The sequence below is a fragment of the Myotis nattereri genome (genome assembly GCF_964212035.1).
Source record: "Myotis nattereri genome assembly, chromosome: Y".
Taxonomy (NCBI): domain Eukaryota; kingdom Metazoa; phylum Chordata; class Mammalia; order Chiroptera; family Vespertilionidae; genus Myotis; species Myotis nattereri.
The window spans coordinates 21,998,567-22,011,805 of NC_138094.1; the positions used below are offsets into that span (position 1 = coordinate 21,998,567).

General features: G+C 42.5%; 1 protein-coding gene across 1 annotated transcript in view; it reads right to left on the minus strand.

The window, feature by feature from the left end:
- Positions 1-3,110: 3,110 nt before the first annotated feature.
- Positions 3,111-13,239, minus strand: part of LOC308512376 (centriole and centriolar satellite protein OFD1-like) — a gene marked incomplete at both ends in the record, with an annotated part of 63,079 nt that continues 52,950 nt past the window's right edge. Inside the window, 3 exon segments of the mRNA XM_081082144.1 lie at positions 3,111-3,176; positions 11,805-11,957; positions 12,613-12,764. Coding sequence (XP_080938270.1) covers positions 3,111-3,176; positions 11,805-11,957; positions 12,613-12,764 — 371 coding nt within the window.

A 13,239-nucleotide genomic window follows, 5' to 3' on the forward strand; every position in this document is an offset into this window, starting at 1 on the left:
GCCGGCCTCCGGGAGTGAGATGGTGCTGGGCTCCGCAGTGCTGCTGGAGGACAGATGTTCCTGGATTATAACCTGGCCGTGGCCTTCTTGGGGTTAGAACTCCTGCTGGATGGCACCAGTTCTTAACCACAGGCTCCTGCAGCCAGGACCAACGTGTGAGGGGTGGGGTTGAGGGGCAGGGTGAGTTAGGGGGAAGGTCTTTCCCCTTTTGGGGTTTCTAACACGTCTGTGACAAATGTAAAACTTGTATGTTACCTATGACGTTAACGGAGCCCACTAAGTGGGATGGAATTAGCCCCCTCTCCACCTCCATGAACATGAGAAGGGTGGAGGGCTCTGGGTAAAGGGGAGGGTTCTCACTGCCTTACTAGGGACTTGGATTTTAACTTTGCCCTTTTGTAGAAGGATTCTGACAGAAAACCAATAAAATGCACCTAAGCCAAAACAAACAAAAAACAATTAATCCAAAAAATAGGCAGAACTGAAGACGTTTTTCCAATGAAAACATACAAATCGCTAACAGGTACATGAAAATGTGTTCAAAATCACTAATCAGGGAAATGCAAAATCAAAACCACAATGAGCTATAACCTCACACATTTAGGTTGGCTATCATAAAGAAGACAAATGTTGGTGATAATATGGAGAAAAGGGGAACCCTTGTGCACTCTTGGTAAGAATGTAAATTGGTCCAACCACTATGAAAAACAATATGGAGGTCCCTCAAAATATTTAAAATAGAACTACCATATGATCAGCAATTCCACCTCTGGGTATTATCAAAAGAAAATGAGAACAGAATACTGAAGACTCTGCACTCCAATGTTAGCAGATATAATGCAGCATTAATCACAATAGCCAAGATATAGAAACAACCTAAGTGCCTAGTGTCTATAAGGGATGAATGGAGAAAAATATGTGTGGGTGTGTGTAAGAGACTACTATGAACAATTATAGGCCAACAATTGAACATCCTGGATAAATTCCTAGAAACACAGCCATGAGAAGACATGGAAATCCTCGCATATGCAACAACATGGATGATTCGTATGCTAAGTGAATAAATTACAGAGACAAATGCTAAATCTCTATATGTGGAATCTTAAAGAGAACTCATATGAACAGAGACTAAAGTAAGGGTTTACCAGAGGCTGAGTAGTGGGCAAAAAGAGATGTTGGCCAAAAAGCATATACTCCCTGTTAGGGAATGAGTAAGATTGGGAAGTCTATTATGTGTTATAGTAACTATAGTTATAATGCTATGTTGTATAATTGAATATTGATGAGAGCAGGTCTTAAATGTTCTCACCACAAATATTTGATAATTATATGATATGATGCAGGTGTCATTGAATTCCATGGTGGCAAACATTCTGCAGTAGTGTGCCAAATGAACACATTATATACCTTACCTTAAACTCACAATCTTCTGTCAATTTTATCTCAATAAAGCTGGAAGAAAAATAATGTTATCTAAGAGCTGTTGCAAGAGATGTCAAATTCTTGGTGGCAACATGAGTAAATGTTTTGCTTATGCTAATTGTGACAAAAAAAATAGTGCTTAAATTCTTTCAATTACTTTCCAAAATATTCTTCAATAGCCCTGGCTGATGTGGCTCACTTGGTTGGAGTGCACCAAAAGGTCACAGGTTTGATTTCTTGTCAGGGCACATACCCAGGTTGCAGATTTGATCCCTGGTCAGGCACGTAGGGGAGGCAACCAAATTGATGTCTCTCTCTGTCCCCGTCTCTAAAATTAAAAAAACTAAGAAATGAAAAACATATTGTCAAGGATTAAAAATACTTCAAAGATAAATTTCTTAAAGCCTAAAGAATAACACTAAAAAGCCTTATCATTTTGTTGTAGAACTCAAGGGCTAGACAAGTATTAATGGCAAAAACAATTCAGCTTAGCTTGTATTTGTAAAGGAAGATGATCCACTCCAGGATTTTCATGGAAGGACTGACCAGATAAATCCTTCCTGTGTTAGGCTGGATTTGGGTGAAATGCATTTTCTAAAGGCCATTCTGGAAGAGCTTCTAGGGGCTGAGACATTCCCAGTCCTGGGATGTATTCCATAGAAGCAGCTCCAGCACAGCCCAGGCTAGAGGCAGCGATGCTGGTCTAGACACCTGGGTCCTGGCTGCACAACTGGATGGTCACAAGACCTTGGTCAAGTCTCTAACCTCTGTGTCCCACGTTCCCTAATCTATAAAATGCAGGCAGTCACACTTCATATGGCTGATATGAGCATTAAGTGAGTTAATACAGGTACAAGTTTAAAGAATACCTGACACACAGTCAGTAAGTGCTCAGTAACTGTTACCTTTTCTTCTCAGGGTTTGGGTTCATTCTCAAGACAAAGATGTCAGAAATAAAGCCCAGTGTACTATGCTGTTTCTGGCACCTAGAATGAAAAACCTTTGTCTTTATTTTGAGGGACAAATCAGAAGGATGGTGCTGGGGAAGATGGCCTCTGGTTTGACAGGCAATAGCCCAACTCTGGAGAGCAAGGAACACAGAAGAAACGACCAAAATGCAGTCCGGAAATTTGACCAATAACATGATTTTCAAAGAAATATCTAACACAAAAATGAGGAAAAAAACACGTAACAGCTCATTCTAGTGTAATGAAAGGTCTAAGTATGAGAAATTCTGATTATTTTTAATTTTATACACTAGAGTACCAAATTAAATGATGAAAAAGAAACCACCCTGTATTAAACAAACATTTTTTATTGAGAATTGTATTTATTACATTGTGTTACATGAGAAAAAAGCTGGGCAACACAGGTGGTTACCAGAAGTCATCTGGTTCTTCATGAGACAGCCCTGTGAAACTAAATTAGAGAAAGACAAAAATTTTAAAAATTTGTTAAATTCTTGTCAGTTCATTAGGGGACCTTTCTAATGTTCTCATTCCTTTCCTAATCAGTAGCCATATCATAACTTCAAAATGTAAAAGATTCTTTTGGCAGTCAGTAATTTTGATTAATTCAATAGTTTCTTAGAGGCAGACCTCAACATATGAACAATGCTCTTGGGCTAACAAAGTCAGCAATGTGATGAATGATTTGCATAAGAACACAATGTTGGGGAAAGCATACCTTTAATCTTTATCACTAGGGAGCAGCTTGTCCACTTGTGAGTCTTCTCTGACACTCTTTATTGAACTCTGAAAAGAGGAGAAAGAATAATTTTGAAATTAGAGGTGTATTAATGTATTAATTTTATTAAACAACTAGGGGCCCGGTGCACTAAATTCGTGCACCGGGTGTGTGTGTGGGGGTAGTGTCCCTCAGCCCAGCCTGCCCCCTCTCACATACTGGGAGCCCTCAGGCGTTGACCCCCATCACCCTCCAATCGCCGGATCAGCCCCTTGCCCAGGCCTGACGCCTCCGCCAGAGGTGTCAGGCTTGGAGAAGGGACCCCCATCTCCCCCCGATCACTGGCTCTGACCCCCGCCCAGGCCTGAGGCCTCTGGCCCAGGAATCATGCCTGGACAGGGGACCCCCATCTCCCTCTGATCGCTTGCTCCACCCCCCGCCCAAGCCTGACACCTCTGACCCAGGCTTCAGGCCTGGGCAAGGGGACCATCATATCCCCCCAATCCCAGGCTCCGCCCCCCACCCAGGCCTGATGCCTCTGGCCGAGGCGTCCGGCCTGGGCAGCGGGGACTCGCAGCGGCAGCAGCGCCGTGATCCCCCGCTCTGCCCCTGCCCAGGCCTAACACCTCTGGCCGAAGCATTAGGCCTGGGCAGGGGACCCCCAGCTCCCAGTGGTTGCAGGCTCCGCCCCTGCCCAGGCCTAACGCCCCTGGCCTAGCTGTCCGGCCCGGGCAGCGGGGACCCGCAGTGGCAGCGGGGGGCGCCGCCATCGCGCGGGCTCCGCCCCTGCCCCTGCAGGACGCCTCTGGCTGAGGCATCCGGCTCGGGTAGCGGGGACCCGCAGCTGCAGCGGCCCCGCGATCATGGGCTCCGCTTTAGGCACAGGCAAGGGACCCCTAGCTCTCAGGACTGCCAGTTTCGACTGTGCCCAGCTCCCATCGCTGGCTCCACCCCTACTTCCTGCTATCACTGGCCAGGGTGGCAAAGGCGCCTGATTCTCCGATCATGGCTGGGGGGCAGGCCAAAGGTGGCCCCAGGGCCGCCTTTGAACTGCCCCCCACCTCTTAGCTCCCCCCTGGGTTTCCCATCACTGTCAGTGGCAGGGAGCTTCTTCCTGCTTTCCCTTTCGCCTCCCTGCATGTGCCTACATATGCAAATTAGCCGCCATCTTGTTGGCAGTTAACTGCCATCTCAGTTGGCAGTTAATTTGCATATAGCCCTGATTACCCAATGAAAAGGGTAGTGCCGTACGCCAATTACCATTTTTCTCTTTTATTAGTGTAGATTTTGATTTCTCTGAAACTCTTAAAAAAATGATTTTGAAAATATCAGAAGATCACAGACATTCCAGAAAACTGGGATCTTAACCCAGCCAAAGGAATGACATTTCAATTTTTCAATTTTATTTATTATTTTGTTAGCTTTTGTTTTTCTTTTTTGTCGTCCCCCCCCCTTTTTTTTGTTTGTTGCTTTTATTCTTTCTTCTTTCTTTGTTCTTCTTTTTTTGTTGTTTGTTCCTTTATTTCCTACTTCTGTACACATTATTTTTTCAACCACGTGAGCAAAAGACATGTGAGCGGTGCACTCTTGTCCAGGGAGCATTAGCCCCGTGAGCAGCCTGCGTTGAGCCAAAGAGAGGCAGCCTCATGTGGCCTGCCCCTATCCAAGGAGCAGCAGCTGTGTGAGCAGCCCACTTCCCCGTCCGAAGAGCAGCAACCACATGAGCAGTCTGACCTGTCCGAGGAGCAGCAGCTGAACAAGCATCTTGCCCTTGTCCAAGCAGCAGCAGCCGCACAAGCAGCCTGCCCAATCCAAGGAACAGCAGCTGTGTGCCCATCCGAGGAGCAGCAGTTCTGCAAGTGGCCTGGCCCCATTCGAGGAGCAGCGGCAGCCGAACCCGGTCCAAGAAACAGCAACCACATGAGCAGACCGGCCACATCTGGTGAGTGGCAGCTCTACACAGCATGCACCGGAGGAGCAGAGCCACAACAGCCTGCACCTGTCTGATGAGCAGCAGCCGATACTAGGAGCAGTAGCCCCACAAGCAGCCCACCACAGAGGAACAACAGCAGCATGCAGCCAGCCCCCAATCAAGGTTCAGCGGCCACGTGAGCAGTCCGCCCCAGGTCAAGGAGTAGCAGCTGCGTGCGTAGCCAGCCCCAACCAAGGAACAGCAGCTTCGTGATCAGCACATCCTCTGTCTCAGGAACAGATTCTGTGTGTGAAGCCTCCCCCCACCAGCCAGAGGAGCCACCACAACTGTGAACAGCACCCACCAGAGGAGCTGCTGCCAACTGAGGAGCAGCTGCTACAATAACCGCCAGAGGAGCAACCACAGCCCGAGGAGCCACTGCCACCCAAGGAGCAGTCGCTGAATGACTCAACATCTAGATATGTCGGTGAGATCAAACATGGGTACACAAAGAAACCCCCGAAAGAAAGAGAAGGAGGACTCGCCAGAAAAGCAGCTAAGTGAAACCGAGGCATGCATGACAGAAAAAGAATTCAGATTAAGGGTCCTAGAGTGCATAAACCGGATGAAGGAAAAACTCAACAACTTATGCAAGAAGCAAGAAGAAACAGATAAAAAAAAATCAATAAATTATGTAAGAACCAAGAAGAAATAAAGAGTGATATAGCTGCAATAAAAAACACCATTGAAAGTTTCAACAGTAGACTAGGAGAAGCGGAGGACCAAATTAGCGAATTAGAAGACAGGGAAGCAAAACTCCCAAACTGAATTGCAATTGGCGAAAAAAAATTAAAAGACAGGAGGAGAGCCTAAGGGAGCTATGGAACAACATGAAACGAAACAACATGTGAATAATAGGGGTGCCAGAACAACAGAAAGAGGAACAAGACTTAGAAAACCTATTTGAAGAACTAATATCAGAAAACTTCCCTGAGGTGGGGAAGAAAAAAGAGTCACACAAGCACAGAGAGTTCCAAACAAGGTGACCTTAAAAGACCCACATCAACACACATCATAATTACCATGGCAAATGTTCAGGACAAAGAGAGAATCTTAAAGGCTGCAAGAGAGAGACGGAAAATTACATACAAGGGATCTCCCATTAGATTATCATATGATTTCTCAACTAAACACATCAGGCCAGAAAAGAATGGACGGAAATTTACACAGTGATGCAAAGCAAAGCAATGAATCCAAGAATACACTATCCAGCAAGACTATCATTCAAAATTGAAGGGGAAATAAGAAGCTTCACAGACAAAATAAGGCTAAGGGAGTTTATCAATACCAAGCCAGCAATGCAAGAAATGCTAAAGGGATCAGTGTAAAAAGAAGAAATAAAAAGCTCAGAAAGAAAACACACAGAAAAAATAGAAATGGCTACAAACAAGTACCTTTCAATAATAACTTCAAAGGTAAATGGACTAAATGCTCCAACCAAAAGACATCGAGTGGCTGAATGGATAAAAAAAACAACAAAACAAACAAACAAAAAAAAACCATGACCCATACATTTGCTGTCCACAAGAGACTGACCTCAGAATCAGGGACTCACACAGACTGAAAGTGAAGGGATGGAAAAATATCTTTCAGGCAACTGGAAATGAAAATATAGCTGGGGTAGCAATACTTATATCTGACAAAATAGACCTCAAAGTGAAGGCCATAATAAGAGATAAGGGAGGCCACTTCATAATACTAAAGGATTGAATATACAGAGGATTTAACCCTGAAAAACATATATGCACTCAATACAGAAGCACCCAAATACATAAAAAAAAAACTCCTGGAAGATATCAAGGGAGAGACTGACAACAATACAATCATAGTAGGGGACTTTAATACACCACTGACATCACTGGATAAATCCTCTAGACAAAAAAAAAAAAAAAAATGGTAAAGAAACAGCAATCCTAAATGACTCACTAGATCAGATGGACTTAATTGACATCTTCAGAACATTTCACCCCAAAGCCACGGAATATACGTTCTTCTCAAGTGCTCATCGGACATATTCAAAAACAGACCACATACTGGGTCACAAACAAAGTCTCCCCAAATTCAAGAAGATTGAAATCATACCAAGCATTTCCTCAGACCACAAGGGCATAATACTAGAAATAAACTAGAATAAAAACAACTCAACATTTTCAAACACTTAGAAATAAAAACACTTAGGAGCTGAATAGCATGTTATTAAATATTGATTGGGTTACCAATGAGATCAAAGAAGAAATTAAAAACATCCTGGAAACTACTGACAATGAAAACACAACAATCCAAAACCTATGGCACACAATGAAAGCAGTCCTGAGAGGGAACTTTATAGCTCTACAGGTCTATCTCAACAAACAAGAAAAAATGGTAGTAAATCATTTAAAACTACCTCTCAAAGAATAAGAAAGAGAGCAACAAGGAAAGCCCAGAAGGAGCAAAAGGAAGAAGATAATAAAGATTAGAGCAGAAATACATGACATAGAGACAAAAAAAACAATACAGAAAATCAATGAAACCAAGAGCTTGTTCTTTGAAAGGATAAACAAGATTGTTGAACCTCTAGTCAGGCTCACCAAGAAATAAAGAGAGAGGACCCAAATAAACAAAATCAGAAATGATAATGGCGAAATAACAACAGACCCCAGAGAAATACAAATGATTGTTAAAAAATACTATGGACAACTCCACTCCAACAAACTAGACAACCTGGAGGAAAAGGACATATTCCTAGAAACATACAACATTCCAAAACTCAATCAGGAAGAATCTAAAAATCTCAAAAGGCCAATAACTATGGAAGAAATTGAAGAGTCATCAAAAAGCTTCCAGCAAACAAGAGCCCAGGACCACACGGCTTCACAGGGGAGTTTTACCAAACATTCAAGGAAGAACTAAAACCTATCCTCCTCAGACTACTACAAAAAATTAAAGAGGAAGGAACACTTCCAAGCTCATTTTATGAAGCCAGCATCACCCTAATTCCAAAACCAGGTAAAGACAACACAATGAAAGAGAATTACAGGCCAATATCCCTCATGAACATAGATGCCAAAATCCTCAACAAAATCTTGGCAAATCAGATCCAGCAGTACATAAGAGAGATCATACACCATGAACAAGTAGGATTTATCCCAGGGATGCAAGGATGGTACAATATCCGCAAATCAATAAACATGATATACCACATAAAGAAATTGAAAGAAAAAAAACACACAGTCATATCAACTGATACAGAAAAAGCATTTGACAAAATTCAACACCCATTTTTGATAAAACCTCTCAGCAAGGTAGGAATAGAAGGATCATACCTCAACATAATAGAAGCCATATATGACAAACCCACAGCCAACAGCATACTCAATGGGCAAAAACTAAAACCATTTCCCCTAAGAACAGGAACAAGACCGGGATGCCCACTCTCACCACTCCTGTTTGACAGTGTACTGGAAGTATTAGCCACTGCAATTAGACAAGAAGAAGAAGAAATAAAAGGCATCCAAATTGGAAAAGAAGAAGTAAAACTGTCTTTATTTGCAGATGATATGATATTATACATAAAAAAACCTAAATACTCCATCAAAAAACTATTAGACTTAATAAATGAATCTGGCAATGTAGCAGGATACAAAATTACTGCCAAGAAGTCTATGGCATTTCTATGCACCAATAGTGAACTTACCGAAAGAGAGACTTAAAAAGCAATCCCATTTACCATCGCACCAAAAAATACTAAGCTACCTAGAAATAAACTTAACTAAAGAGGTAAAAGACCTCTATTCAGAAAATATTCATGTTCTTGGATTGGTAGAATCAACATCATTAAAATGTCCATAATACCCAAAGAAATGTATAAATTCAAGGCACTTTCCATTAAAATACCAATGGCATATTTCACAGACCTAGAACGAACTCTCAAAAAATTCATCTGGAATAAAAAAAGACCCCAAATAGCTGCAGCGATCCTGAGAAAGAACAATGTAGGTGGGATCTCAATACCAGGTATCAAGTTGTATTACAAAGCCACTGTTCTCAAAACTGCCTGGTACTGGCACAAGAACAGACATATAGATCAATGGAATAGAACAGACAGCCCAGAAACGGGCCCGAACCAATATTCTCAATTAATATTTGACAAAGGAGGCAAGAACATACAATGGAGTCCAGATAGTCCCTTCAATAAATGGTGTTGGGACAATTGGACAGATACATGCAAGAAAATGAAACTAGACCGCCAACTTACACCACACACAAAAATAAAGTCAACATGGATAAAGGACTTAAATATACGACCAGAAACCATTAGAATATTAGAAGAATCCAAAGGCAACAAAATCTCAGACATATGCCAAAGCAATTTCTTCACCGATACAGTTCCTATGGCATTGGAAACTAAACAGAAAATAAACAAATGGGACTACATCAAAATAAAAAGCTTCTGCACAGCAAAGAAACTATCAACAAAACAACAAGAAAACCCACTGCATGGGAGAACATATTTGCCAATGTTATCACCGATAAGTTTTTAATCTCCAACTAGGGAACTCATACAACTTAATAAAAGGGAGATAATCCAATCAAAAAATTGGCAAATGACCTAAATAGACACCTTTCAAAAGAGGACATTCAGAAAGCCAAGAGACATATGAAAACATGCTCAAAGTCACTGAAATCATCCGAGTGATGCCAATCAAAACAACAATGAGGTACCACCTCACACCTGTCAGAATGGCTATCATCAACAAATCCACAAAACACAAGTGCTGGAGTGGATGTGGAGAAAAAGGAACACTCGTGCACTGCTGGTGAGAATGCAGACTGGGGCAGCCACTATGGAAGACAGTATGGAGTTTCTCAAAAAACTACAAATGGAACTCCCATTTGACCCTGTGATCCCACTTCCAGGAATATATCCCAAGAAACCAGAAACACCAATCAGAAAGGATATATGCACTCCTATGTTCATAGCAGCACAATTCACCATAGGTAAGATCTGGAAACAGCCTAAGTGCCCATCAGTAGATGAATGGGTTAAAAAACTGTGGTACATCTACACGATGGAATACTATGCTGCTGTAAAAAAGAAGGAACTCTTACCATTTGCAACAGAATGGATGGAACTGGAGAGCATTATGCTAAGTGAAATAAGCCGGTCAATGAAGGAAAAATACCACATGATCTCACTCATTTATGGATAATAAAGACCATTATAAACGTATGATCAAAAATAGATACAGAGGCAGAGCTGCCTCAAACAAACTGTCAAACTACAGCGGGAAAGCCGGGGAGGGCTGGGTGGCTGGAGAGGGGTGACAAGAGATCAGCTGAAGGATTTGTATGCATGCATATAAGCATAACCAATGGACATAAGACACTGGGGGTAAGCGAGGCCAGGGGATTGTCAAGGGCGGGAAAAAAAGGAGACATATGTAATACTCTTTATAATACTTTAAGCAATAAAACAATAAAAAATACTAAAATAAAAAATAAAATAAAATAAAATATCAGAGAGGAATGGAGAGGGAGAGATAGAAACATCAACAATGAGAATCATTGATTGGCTGCCTCCTGTACGTCCCTCACTGGGGATCGAGCCAGCAACCTGGGTTATGTGTCCAGACCAGGAATCAAACTGTGACCTTCTGACTCATAGGTCAACACTCAATCACTGACCATGCTGGTTGGGCTGAAAACTTTTTGAAATATACAGTAGGTCCTCGGGTTATATCGCGACATAATGCGATTTTCCCCGTTAAGTCGGAACCCACCTATAGAATCACCTACATCACTCACATGGAGCACATACACAGCAGTAATGAAGTGAAAGAGTAAAAAAAAAAAAAATAAAGCAAGATAGCAATTCCTGACCTTTACTTGTGGCAGATAATAAAAAACAAAGCACATATGTACATATGTCGAAATGACGGGACTTTTTTTTATTAACACTGTAAATGGGAGATAGTGATGTAACCGCAAAACAACATACATCGAGTTCAACGTAACCCGAGGACTGCCTGAATATAATTTGAGTCCAAAACGTTGACTTTTAGATGTGAAATTTACCAAGCACTCTAACTGTCCTGTGCGCATTCTCAATAGCCATAGTATTCTAGACTTATGTAATATATTAGAGGCCCAGTGCATGAAATTCGTGCACTCAGGGGGTCCCTCAGCCCGGCCAGAACCCTCTCACATTCTGGGAGCCCTCGGGGGATGTCCCACTGATCGCTTCGCGATGCTACAGAGGTGGGAGAGGCTCCCACCACCACCGCTGCGCTCGCCAGCCATGAGCCCTATGGGAGCGCACTGATCACCAGGATGCAGCTTCTGTATTGAGCATCTGTCCCTGGTGGTCAGTGCCCATCATAATGACTGGTCATTCTGCGGTTCAACCATTTGCATATTAGGATTTTATTATATAGAATTCATGTCTCAGATAGTACCAATCCATTTGTTTTTCATTGATAGCACTTTCATTCTTGTTCTGAAAATAATGAGATAGCTCCAATTTTACAAACCTTACCAATCAAGATCTGTTCACTCTTTGGCCCAAGCAAAGGAGATAACATTTTGTCAGAAGTGTAATATACATACGACTTGAGGCTCCATTTGAATTTTGGATTTCCTCTGCTGTTACCTTTTGTCTCCAACTCCTGTCCCAAGGTTTTCTAACAAACCACAGAAGCCCTCACATCCTCACATACAGACCACTGGTCCATAGCATCAGTACCTTATCCACCTTCTTCAGGTCTTGGTCCTTTTGGGTGATATGCATGTATTTCTTTAAAGCATATTCACCACAAACAGATTTGTCTTTCATTTCCTGAGCACTCACTTCTAATTCTTTCTCCATTTCCGTCTTGAAAGACTCTTCAATAATCTGCTGTAAATAGATGACCAGCAAAATAGGAGATACACATATACATTTTAAAAACACATAGTACTATAACTCTGTTTCTTTATGTGACATGTGCATGACAGAAAACTGTTTCATTCGTTGCTACTATCAAAGAGGCACAAATATATCATGTAATGAAGAACAGGAATTACTGTGCCTAAAGTGTCTGTGTTCCAGATCAAATGAGCCAGGAATTCAAGGAACATGATACAGAAGATTAATCTACGTAAGGTCCAGCAGGCATGAGAAGTAGCAGGGTAATCCATCTGCCTGGGACCAGAATCAGGACATAGAAAGTCAAAGACAATGAGGAGGGAGGAGGGCAGGGCAGCCTGAGGAAGCCACCAGATTGGCAGCCACCTCCCCCAGTTTCTTCTGGTCCTAGCCAGCTGACCTTGAAACCCCTTACACAGGGAAGTTCTACAGCAAAGCAGAGTCCATCTCCTTTCCGAGTGTGTTTTCAGGAACATGAGAATGCATGCTCACAGACTTGCAAAGCTCCCTTTTCCTATGAGACTCCTATTATGCCCATGTACAGCCCTTTTCAGTGGGCTTAAGCACAGGAGAGGATTGGGATGCCTGCAGCAAGCTTTTTAAAAGTTACCTACTAGCATGGAGAACTGAGCTATGCTTATTATACCTTTTCTCGATCCAGTTTTTCTAGTTTTCTCCGTTCTCTTTCCAAAGCTTTCTGTTCATTCTGCCTTCTTTCTTCTCTCAGCTTCTGTTCTTTCAGCAGGTTCCATATTCTTGCTTCTTCACTCTCTTCTCTAACTTCTTTCTCATCTGCACCTAAAGAGACAGAAAATAAAGAGCAGAGGCCCAGGGAGACTGCTCGACTCTCAGTTGATTGTGTTGGCCTGCTGATCCATCTTCATGGTCTCGCAGCCTCCAGCCCCACACCTGGCACAGCATCTGCCTTTTACTTTACTTAGATGAAAACAAGTCACCCTTGCCATGAACAACTTCAACTGTCCTCCTGCCACAACACATTTCCTTATCTTCCTCACCCCTTCTTCTGTACTCTGCCCTTCGCCAGCCTTGCATTTCTGCCTCTATCCTCAGTTGTAACTCTCTATTTAGGATTCTAACTTAAACATTAGTCTGTATTTATACAGCAGTTGTATAACTCTTCCCCTAATTCCCACAAAAGCAATCGAGCCTCTCCCGCCCAGAACAGTACAAAATTAGTACAAAACCAGCACCCCGCCCCTGAACCCCCCTAGTCATCTTACCAACATTTCCCACTTGCCCTGGGCCGATCCCT